This window comes from Lagenorhynchus albirostris, chromosome 4, assembly GCF_949774975.1.
Source record: "Lagenorhynchus albirostris chromosome 4, mLagAlb1.1, whole genome shotgun sequence".
NCBI lineage: Eukaryota > Metazoa > Chordata > Mammalia > Artiodactyla > Delphinidae > Lagenorhynchus > Lagenorhynchus albirostris.
This window is the reverse complement of record NC_083098.1, coordinates 115,378,679-115,390,540: the sequence shown is the minus strand read 5'-3', so window position 1 is coordinate 115,390,540 and position 11,862 is coordinate 115,378,679. Positions and strand designations below refer to the sequence as shown.

At 36.4% G+C, this 11,862-nt stretch overlaps 1 protein-coding gene across 1 annotated transcript; it reads left to right on the top strand.

Annotated features, from left to right (window-relative positions):
- The first annotated feature begins 2,550 nt into the window (after positions 1–2,550).
- Positions 2,551–11,584, top strand: GIMD1 (GIMAP family P-loop NTPase domain containing 1). Its single transcript, XM_060148559.1, has 2 exons — positions 2,551–2,943; positions 11,324–11,584. Exons 1-2 carry the CDS (start codon positions 2,551–2,553, stop codon positions 11,582–11,584), a joined length of 654 nt encoding a protein of 217 aa, XP_060004542.1.
- The last annotated feature ends 278 nt before the right edge of the window (positions 11,585–11,862 follow it).

The following is an 11,862-nucleotide window of genomic DNA, read 5'->3' as shown; positions in this document are numbered from 1 at the left end:
TTTTTAAGCCATCAACTGTTTCACTCAGCAAATGATTTAAACTATGATTTCAAAGAGGGCTCTTTGAAAACTAAAGACTTTCTACACTAGTCACTTTCTATAAGGGACACAGGAAAGAAGGCTTAGTTTTGCCTTTGTTCAAAAGATTTTCCACACAATTAATATGTGTTGATATAAATTGCCTAATTGAAGAATGTCAGTTTATGGTTTGTGGAAGAAAATGAAAATAAATTCTGGTTCGAAATCACTTCTTGGGAAACAGGCTGCTACTGCCACCTGGGGGAGGTTCTTTCTGCTTCATTCAAGAAAGCCAAATGTGCTTGTCAGAGGAATAAATCCCTTTTGTGTTTTCTTTGTCCTATTCACACAGGAAGAAGACTTTTAAACTTTCTGTCCATGAAGTCATAAAGCATTCCAGATGTCTCCAAAATTCCTTCACACAGAAATACATACTTCACAGACTTTTGAGAGGTACAGGAGAAGATGAACCAGAATATAATGATATGAAGGTTTCTACAACTTATAAACTAAGAAAGTATGTTGGAAAATATGGGTTATATACTAAAAAGTGGAAAAATCAAATTTAATCTTTTAATAACAAAATAAAACCCCAATTTTAAAGCAAAATTTATTTGGCCTTAAGTCATAGTTAAGTACTCCTTTTCTGAAATATGTTATCATTAATTGATATGGAAACTGTATATGTTGATATAATCATGCTAGTGATCACATCAAATAATAAATTTCAATTGCATGAAAATAGCCAAGAGAGTTTTCCTAGAGAACTTTTGAATTTATGACCTAAATACTGTTATGAAGTCAATATCTCTTGCATGTATATTACATATCTGTTGAAACTTTTTCATGAAGTAGTAAATATGTCAATTACAATGGAAAAAATTGTGATCATTGCTTTTCAATGTCTACTTTCTATTTAACACTTGCCAATCCTGCATTTCTTTAGGCTGTAAGATAAATTGTTACCTATAAGCAATTCTCTTAAACAAAAGTTAATCCTGGAAATAAAAGTTTCAGGAAGTACCTATTGCAGTTACACATCTGTCAAGTGACATAAAAAACTCAGTGCTGATTAGAGGAAGACAACTAATCATTTATAGAAAGGATTCTGGTAATAGATTAACTAAATAAAATACATACAGTATCAGTCTCAGAGTGGTACAGTGACACTGCCAGAAGGTTGAAGTTCATAACTGTAACAGCTTGAGGGAAGTCTGTGGAGAAAACATTTTTAAGATTGGAAAAGGTAAGTGACATAGAGCAAATCGGTTGTGAGTCCATAATTAATTCTTGAAAAAAATGACACATCTAATTCAGGAGTAAAAAGAAATCTGAGTGTCTATGGTGACACAGCTGAATGAGTTGGTGAGTTGGGGTCACCTTCAGGGACCCCTAAGGTGAGTGTCTTTTGTATGAGGGTGTGAGGTTCCTTCAACATGTTCATATTAGGGTCTGGAGTGAGTAGGGTGAGGGGCATCAGAGGACAAGAAAGGTCAGCGGTACATAAAACTTTATAGTTGAAGTACAAGTTATAAGCAAAAATAATAAATATGCAATATTAAATGTCTTTATTTCTGAATCAGCAGATTGAGTACATTTGGCAATTGGTCAGTAGCTCTGCCTTATCAATCTAATGAAAATGATGGATGACCTTAAAATGCTATAAGGGGCTTATATTCTGCACAAAAATAACTACATTTTAGGGGTGCTGTAAATGAAATAGATTCTCCCCAGGTTCTCCTCCCTCCTAACTGAACTGCACAATGTGTTGGCCTTTCTTTTCTTCATTGAAGAGCCAATACTTAACTCTGATGAACCATGGAGTTGTTTAATTATTTCATAACAGATATTACAAGTAGTTCTCATTTTCATCAGAATGTTGCCTAGTTGTTAAAAAATTAGTAAACAGGAACAGAAGTCTTCCTTTAATATTATTCATGTTTCATAGGACCGAAGCATTCAGGAAGTCAGGAAAGATAATTTTTTGCAGATGCCACTTGTATATTCAAGGGGTGGGGAGGTAGGGAGTAGGGAGGTGCAGAACGTTGTTTAAAATGCAAGAAGGGCCATTTCTTCCACTGTACTGTTCCTTCTTCTCCTCCAAGAGTGAATAATTTTCAAATATTGCTGCTACCTTTGTTCCTGAAGTGAGAGACCTCAGGACCCCATTTCTAAACCAACTCACCTGTCACACTGATGAGTTAACATATTCCTCCAAAACATGGCTTACACCATCTTCATGTAATATTTTTTCTAATTTTCCTGCAATTATTGTTTCCTCCTCCCTTCCTTATTTGTATTTGATTTCTCTCTCCTCTCCCACTGCAAACTACTAGTATTATTTCCATTTTCCCTTTGTCACTGAGGGGTCCCCACTTCAGTGGAGAGCTCCTCCATGCTTTAGACACTAAGAATAAGGGGAAAGCAAATCAAAGTCAATACTTGGGAGTGCTCTAGGCCAGGTAAGAAGCCTTATATTGGGGGAGTGTAGAAGCCTGACTGCTTATGCTGAGCCTTTGTTTACCCACAGCCATGATGGACTCCAATAAGATGACCATAAACTTGGCCCTCTTTGGCATGACTCAAAGTGGAAAAAGTTCTGCTGGGAACATTCTTCTGGGAAGCACTGACTTCCACAGCAGCTTTGCTCCATGTTCTGTGACCAAAGATTGCAGTCTGGGCCGCAGTTGTCACTTCCACAGCTTCATGCGTCGAGGGGGGCAAGAGGTAACCCTGCAGGTCCAGGTGCTGGACACTCCAGGTTATCCGCACAGCAGGTTGAGCAAGAAGCATGTGAAGCAGGAGGTCAGGGAGGCCCTGGCACATCACTTCGGGCAAGAGGGTCTGCACCTTGCACTGCTGGTCCAGAGGGTGGATGTGCCTCTATGTGAACAGGAAGAATCTTCCCCAGTCCAGATGATCCAGGTAATAAAAAGGGGCAATCACACTAATGACATTATTCCCATTTGAAGGACATTATCTTAATAGGAAAGAACTATGAAAAACTGGTTAAAAGAGTAGTTTTAAACCAAGTTCAAAGCAAGTAGTTTAAAACAAGTGCTGATCACATAAAAATAATTGGTAAAAATTACTTGATTTTCCCACCAAGAGTCATTTTTACAATTTCCTTTAGAGGAATTCAGTCATTTTGTAACTGGGTCATAGAAAACAAAACAAAACAAAAAATGAGATACTGAACTTCAGAGGTTAACTAAGTCTCAAACCCCTAAGAACTGTGAATCTGATTGATTGTCAGTGTGGTCTGACTATGCATCAGAATCAACTAAGCTGTTTGTTAAAAATGCAGATTCATCCAAGCCCTACTGAAACAGAATGTCAGGAGTAGAGCTTGCCTATCTGTATTTGCATAAACTTCCCGTATATTTCTCTAAAACAGTGAAGTTTTAGAACCACTGAACTAAAATACTTACTTGCATCCATTCAACATCAAGGGACAACCTCTTACAGTTCACCATAAATGGGGCATTACTGTCTGATTCAGTCACTGAACACTGTATTGAGCACCAGTACAGAGCTTAATGATTGGTGAGTAATATATGAGCCCTGGTCTCAAAAAGCTCACAGCCTAGAAGAGACAAATAGATAAACAAGTATAAACAAGTATAAGACAAGTATAAACAAGTATAAGACAATAGATAAACAAGTATAAGACAAATAGATAAACAAGTATAAGACAAATAGATAAACAAGTGCCAAAGTAGGGCAATGTACAACTCCTCAGTGAAGGAGGCATCACTGAGACCTACACCTCAGTAAGTAATCAGGGGAGATTTATACTTTATTAACAGGAAAAAAATCAGGAATTTCAGAAGCTTTGCTTGTTTCATCATCTGTAGGGTAACTGCTCCATGCCAGCCATGAGAAAATCACAGGGACCTCAGGGTGAACAAAAATAACATATGCCACTTTTGACTAGTGGTTCATCCCTGTTTGTTTGTTCATTTATTCAATTTCTTGATTCTCCAGTCTGGGGCCACCCAAATGTAACTGCTGGACTTGACTAGTATAATTCAGTAGCCTCATTAAGTCACTGAGCTCAGAGAACACATCTTCCCTAGAAGCTTCACAAGTAAACTACATGAAGAATAGAGAGTAGACATTTTTAATTCAAAATGAATTTGTATAAATGCTATTCTTCTTTTGGTCCCACCTCAGATTATGCTCATGCAGAATCTGTTACACTTAGAAAAACAGTATACTTTGCTTTAAAGAAAGATATCTTCCTTTAACTAGTAAAGGCATAAGATTGTTCTAGATGACAGACACACGTTTTGTTTTTCAGTAACTGTGCATGTTTCTAAAAAAAAAAAAAAGCCATATGTGTAATCACAAGAAACTAGCGGAAAAAATTAGGGTGACAAGAGTATAAAAAATAATCCTCATCATCTAACTCCTGAAAAATCAAGGACATTCTGTACAAAAGCAAAGAAGAAGAAAAGAAGATGATTGCAATTAAGAAACAATGTGGAATCTAAGAAAGCCCATAAACCACCCCCCAACCAGTTAAAGCCTGCATTTCAAACAATATTTCTGGTAGAAATCAAGAGGGGCGGGGGGCGGGGGGGAACTGCAGCCATACAGTCAGTGTAATTTTTAAACAGTTTTAAAAATTCATTTAAAGTTGCTATTAAATAGACATTTAGCTTAAGCTATAGATGGATGTAACCCACTAAATTCAGTAAATGCATAAATAGTTCTCAAAAACTAACCTGACCCTCTCCATATGTCTCCAGATTTTTCTTTCTGCTGGTCCAGACAGGATATTTTAAGAGACATACATTTTGAAAATAGATTTTTTTTCCAGTTTTAGGATATAGAACAATATTGTAATTCCCTAATTGTTTTTTATGCAAGTGAATTTGATTCATACATGTCTCTGATCCTTTTAAATGGTATTTGGCATATAGCCTTCTCCTCTTATAGCTGCCTTCCTTACGTCAGTGGCCAATTCAGGAGTTGAAGGCACAGAGGAGATGGGCTAGGGAAAAACTCAGATCCAGAATATTTTTTTCGAGAATAAATAACTTCTGTCTCCCGGGAGAACTCAGCAGCCAAGATTTAGTAATCCTCAGAGGGGCCTCGACCCCTAGGAGGCACTGCAGTCCCATTCTGGGCTTACCACCTTGATCTTTGGTTGAAGATTGCCTAAGCACAGGCTGGCTGTTTATGACTTTCTTCCTGAAGGTGCCTCAGATACTAGTGGCAACCATCTGGATATGCTCACAGATTGGGAGGAGCTGCAGAATGTCTGAATATTCAACAGGACCAGCAGCTGTTAGGAAGGAGGTGTTGCTAAGGTCCTCTGGTTTCAGACACACCCTGGATTTCTCCTTCCTGGCTCATGCAAAATAGGGAAGAGAACATCTGCCTTCCCCTCTTCCTTTCCCCCTTTCTGGGGGCACTGATGCTTTCCATGGAAGTAGTCTCCAAGGCTAGTGCCAGAGAAGTGACCTCTTCTTTCCTGTACCTCTCTGCTGTCTCTTTAAATATCTCTCAGTTTGTGCTCTAATATTTTACAGAGGGGTTATAAGCTGCCAACTGTGACAACTGAAACAGTTCCTCAAATGATCCCTTTTTCTTTATTTATGTTAGGCCTTCATTAATTTACAGTAAAATGGTGGAGATGTCAGTGAGTCATCTCCCCAAAATTGGGAAATAAAGGGAATGATTCATCTGAATGTTATCTATCATTTTAATTTTTTAAAAAATCCCCCAATAATAGATCAGAGCATAAATAAAGTCACCTGAGGGAAAGTGCTAGCATGCAGCCAAAGTGCACCAGGAATTGAATCCAGGAATTGACTAAATTCTTTCCATGATCATGGTATCATGTACATATTATCACTGTATATATTCAGGCTTCAAGCATGCATTTTAATTTCGAATGAACAACTCAACTGCTGATGTTACAGATAGGTGTACACAGGGAAGGTTCAGAAAGGCCAATGTAAGGCCTGAACATACTAAACAAAGATCATGGGCTTAGGTGTTCTATAGAATTCAGTTGACAAATAAGCCTGTTACAGTTCTAGGTATATGACTATAAATGTTACTAAGGCTTTCTTGGCTTCAGTTCCTTACTTATAAAATGGGGATAATTTACCTAATTGAAGAGTTCTGAGGGCTATATTTAATAAATGTAATGTGCTTGGCATTGTGCCTGAATTACAGCAGTTTCATAGTAGGTTTGCAGAAAATTGCCATTACTATTATTGTTTTTATTGCCATCAGCACTACCTAGATTGTGATGAGTACTTATTCAAATGAACTACTAGATATAAGCAACATATTACAGATGTTGTTCAAGTTCCTACTTAGCTACTCGCTTTGTAACCTTGGGTAACTTCTCTAAACTTCAATCTTTTCACTGGTAAATTGGGAAAGTTAATAGTTTACTGGGTTACTTTTGGAATTAATGTCATATTAACATAATAGTAAATTCACTCAGACACTGGCACATGGCAAGTGCATAATAAATGTTACCTATGATCATTGTGACTTTATTGTTAGTATTTGTTTTACCCTAAAATTGGGACATATTATTTGTAGCCTTCTTTGGGATTATTTTGATAGGCTTCAGAAGAAAGTAAGAGTGAAATAAAACTTACACGGCCCTGATTTATAGGAACTTCCTTATTAATTTAGAAAAAAAATCTGGGAAAAAATTTACTGGCTTAGTAATGTTAATTGAAATAAAAATTTAGTGTGAAGGACAGGGGACCCCTGCCATTCAAGGAACCTCTGTTACAGGCCCAAGTCTGCCAATAATCAGCTATGTGGCTTTGGCCAAGCCATTTAACATCACAAGGCCTTAATACCCTCATCTGTAAAATAAGGCAGTTTTGACAGATGATCTGTAAGGCTGACTGTTCTCTGAATCTGATCTAACGAGGCTTACCATTCAGCTTTGGCTCTCTAAGAAGGCAAATGTGGTGCTCGAAGTGGGAAGAGAATAAGGGAATAGCATAAAATATAAAGAATGGTCCTTATTGTCCTCCTGATCCATGATAATTTTTTTCTCAGTTGATGTAATAGTTGGCTTTTTTTAAAGTTTCCCCCTAAAAGGTCCAGATGCTATGATTTCATCAACCACAAACAAGTGGGGCAGGGCTGGTGAGGTCCTGGGAAAATGAACGTAATTCCTGGAAAACAAAGTTTATATCCTAACTAGTTGTCCCAAAAGGACTAGATGGACTCATACCCATTAGCACTATGAAACCAAACAACTCATGATTGATTGTAAAATTTCCATCTAGCTTAGTACTATATTTAAATTATTAACACCAGAAACTTACATTATCTTTCTATTGGATTTTTTATGTGAGGTATCAATCAAATGTGATTATTCTTTCTCTGGATCCATAAAGAATGTTTGGCCACTAACATGATGACTATACACCAAGTGACACTACTTTCAAATATTCAACTATTTGCTGGCCAAAAATCAATCTAAAGAATATAAGCTAAATCAACCATTCTCTTCTATTTTTGGCAGTAATTCAAAAGTGCAATTTCTCTCACAGTTTAGGACATGAGCATCCTTTCATAAATAATTATCAACATGTAAAAACTTTGCAGTGGCTGAACACATGGACTTGTAAGTGGTGTCAAGCTTACAAATCTATTATCCTTAGGCGCTTTAACTCATTTTTCCTGAATGATATTATGGTTTAAAGTACGGAAGATGTCTGGTGGAGACAAAGAGGCAACATGTTAATGTTACAATACAGAAAGCCGGGAACTAAAAACACACTGTGAATGTTATGCCCTTTAATGCAATAGGTACTAACCTAGCAAGAGGAGAAGTCTATGTTATAATATATAACTCAGGAGAGAACCATTTGAGCCAAACAGTTTATTTAGCATGAATTTTTATTATGGTGATGTTGTAAAAATAGTTAATAATAAATATAGCCCCTGCATCAGCCAATACCCAGGGAACAGGTCTGGGGGTAACACTCAAGGGGTTAAGGACAGTAGCTATTTATTCACGTGTATTAAACATTTCAATAACCTGACAATCAATATGAATACATCAATAATGTGCTGAGTGAATACCAGGTCTGATTCTAAATTTGAGAAACTTCTAGAGACAAGAGTGATGAAGGATCAATAGTGGTATAGAAATAAAATCCCAATACTATACAATTCCCAATAATGCTCAATCACTTTCTTTACTTGGTATGTCTTTACTGCCTGAGAACTCCTTTGTTAATTCCTATGCTCGAGGCATCATCACATGCCAGAAACTTTTTCTGACCCCCTCCCTTTACCCCCACTTTCCACCTCTCCCATCCAAAACTAGGCTAAATGTTTGCCTCTGTAGTGCCAATATATTTTCTATCATAACACTTGCGATTACAACAAACTGAAAGTATTTTTTTCCTGTCTGTCCCTCTTCCTTAGACCTAACTTTAGTTAGTAAACAAGAATCTCCACTAGATATAAGCAGGAAATGTACCTGTCTTGTACCACTCCTTGTCCCCAAAACAAAGTAGACCCTCAATAGGTATTTGCAGAAGGAATAAAGCCCCTAGAGTGTTTTAAAATTCACATTCCCAAGCTCCACCCCTAAAGATTTTGATGCATTTTTAGCAAGCATCCCAGGTGATTCTGATGTAAATGGCCCAGAAATCTCTATTCGCAGAACCTAAATCTGATATATTTAGCACTTCATTAATTTTTCAACCATTTGGATTAATTTGCTGGGGCTGTGATAAAAAGTATAATTAACTGGCTGGCTTAAGCAACAGAAATTTATTGTCTCTCAGTTCTGGATGCTGGAAGTCTGAAACGGGTGTTAGCAGGGTTAATTCCTTCTGAGGGCTGTGAGTGAAGGATCTGTCCAAGGATTCTCTCCTTGGCTTATGGATGGCTGTCTTTATGCTCACCTGGTGTTCTCTCTGTATTCATGTCTTTGTCCAAATTTCTGTTTTATAAGGACACATTGGGTTAGAGTCCCACCCTAATGATCTTAATTAATTGCATCTGCAATAACCCTATTTCCAAATAAAGACACTTCTGAGGTACTGGAGGTTAGGACTTCAACATATCAGTTTGGAGAAAGAGGTTACAATTCAACCCACAACATGGTTTATTTATTTTGCAATTCTCTGACCTCTCTCACAAGAGATGTGTTCTTAGAGTACATAGAATATACGACAAACTCTGAAGAGGTCTGGTAATTTTGCTATGTCACTATTAGCTAAAATGTGATGTTGACATTGCATATAGACTTTGATTTATAAAAGAGCTATGTTCTTTAAAGTTTGGGTTAAAGGTTTGCTAATTTTGAGTTTTAAAGGCACATAAGCATATGCCAATTAAAGTACTTCTTTGAAAAATTCTTTTGTAAAGTTCAGAATCTTTCTGTTTAAATAATTATTCCCTAATGTACTGATCTGGAAATGTCTGAGGATTTTCTTGAAGCAGGGCATTTCAGGAGAACTAGAAATATACAATTATTCTATGGTATAAACAGACACATTCTGAACAGATATGAGGAAAAATTTTGGACCTATACCTTGAGAGAGTCCCTCTGAATACAAAATAGAAAGTGCAGATTACAGGCGAATTTGTGATAATGAACTAGAGTAGAAAAGTTTTACAGGAAAGTACAATTTTGTGTCCCAAAGATTAAATTTCAAAATTGAGGACTCAAAATTAATAAATAAAACCCTAAATCTTCTATTTGAGACGATGGTGAGGGTCTAAATTCCAAATTAATACAACATATTTATTGAGAGTTCACAACATATTAGAGGCTTTGATTGATATAGAAAGACATAGACTTTGCCTTCAAAGAGGTCATAGCCAAGTTATAGAAATAAATGTGAAAATGAATAGCTCTGATAAAAGTCAGACTGTGTTAGGAGTTATAATTGGTAACCAGTCTTGAGATGTTTCTAACTTAAATATATTGTCCCACAGTTCCTATATTTTCATATTAGATTTACATGTCCTGATTCTTCCTTCCTCCCTCCTTCCCTTCCTCTTTCTTCCTGCCTTCCTTTTACTTTCTTTCCTGCTGCCTTTCCCTCTTCTTCCTTTCATCTTTTTTCAGTTGTTCAATATTATAAATATGAATCCTATATTCATTCAAAAGTTTCCCAAACTGCCATTCTATTTTTTCAAGATTTTTATAAACTAGAGTTTGTGCTAATGCCTCTGTTTGTACTCAACCTCTTTATATATCAGTTTCTCTATATCATAATGGTATCTCTCACAAATCACCATGTTGAGCTTCAAAAGAGATAAAGTATGTAAAGCGCTTAGCATAATATCCAGCACTAAATATTAGTTGTTCTCCCGTCTTTCTTTCTTTTAATTATTAGATGTTCTGGATATTCCTTGTTATGTTTATTCCTAAGCATTTAATACTTCTCTTGCTATTATAAACTGGTAGCAGCTTTGGAAATATTTTTTTTATGCGAGTGTTTGGAATGGAAGGAATTTTACTGTCACATTGTCATGATTTCATATAACTTTGGAAATATTCAAAAACGTTAAATGGTTATTTCTAGATGCCTTTCATATTGCGTAAGCAATCTGCCATGTGCTATTACTTCTGCTTTATATCAGCTCATTTGCACTAATCAAACAAGAATTTATTACATAACCAACTTCTACATATTACTAAACAAAGGAATACCGGTCTGCAGTGTTTTTCACCCACATTAGAGGAAGTCACCCGATAAACTGGGTTTGATTCCAGGTATGTGAAGAGGATGCGAGTCACAGTAATATTTTGTAGTTGCTCCAAATTACCAAATGTATTTTGATCTTAGCATTTCCATTATATGTCATCTGATTAATTGACAGATTGTAACCAGATTATGTAATTATAAATCCTTAGAAAATGTTTTCAGTGATGATGATAACACAACATTCCTACAGAAAGAGATATGACAATTCCCTTGGGCAAGGTACTCTGACAAAGGCATTCAGTGGTTCTAAAAGATTCAGGTTGACAGGCAAGTATAAATGAATGCTGCAAATGTAATTAAATCATATGCAGCATTGATAATATGCAGTTTTGAGGTTGTATATAAATTATAACAACAAAATAAAATGGAGAACTAAAGCCTTTTTTTATAGAATGCCCACCCATCTCTGTCCATGTGCTTACATTACTTGACCCCATCATCATTTCCATTATATATTCCAGCTTTTAGAAACATAATGAGGTACAGATCTATTGACTGTGTTAAACCATAATAACTCCTCAGCTCTTCTTTGAGAAATATAGTCCAAGGCAAATAGCCATTTAACTTCTCTCTTTCAGGAACTTCTGGGACATACTTGGAAGAATTACACTGCCATTCTTTTCACCCATGCAGAGAAAATAGAAGAGGCTGGGTTCAATGAAGATGAATACTTACATGAGGCCTCTGATACACTGCTAACTCTACTAAATTCTATTCAGCACAGATATATTTTCCAGTATAAAAAAGGAAACTCACTTAATGAACAAAGACTAAAAACCTTAGAAAGAATCATGGAATTTATAAAAGAAAATTGTTACCAAGTTCTTACCTTTAAATGAGATTTAGGTGAAAGGAAAAGGGCTTTGGGTTTTAGAGTCAGCAATCTGGTTTCAAAAGTGCCTTTATTATCATGAATGTGGACCATCAGAATTTCCATGTGCTGCCAGTGAGAGTGTACATTGGTAAAACCACTTTGGAAAACTGGCAATTAAAAATAAGATTTCTGAAAAAAATAAAAAATAAGATTTCTGGGCTTCCCTGGTAGCGTGGTGGTTGAGAGTCCGCCTGCCGATGCAGGGGACATGGGTTCGTGCCCCCATCCGGGAAGATCCCACAT

Bases quoted from the DNA above. Each gene is read 5' to 3' on its own strand.
- GIMD1 (XM_060148559.1), top strand. From the start codon at position 2,551: ATGATGGACTCCAATAAGATGACCATAAACTTGGCCCTCTTTGGCATG. The intron at 2,944-11,323 runs GTAATAAAAAGG...TCTCTCTTTCAG, and splicing joins CCCCAGTCCAGATGATCCAG to GAACTTCTGGGACATACTTG.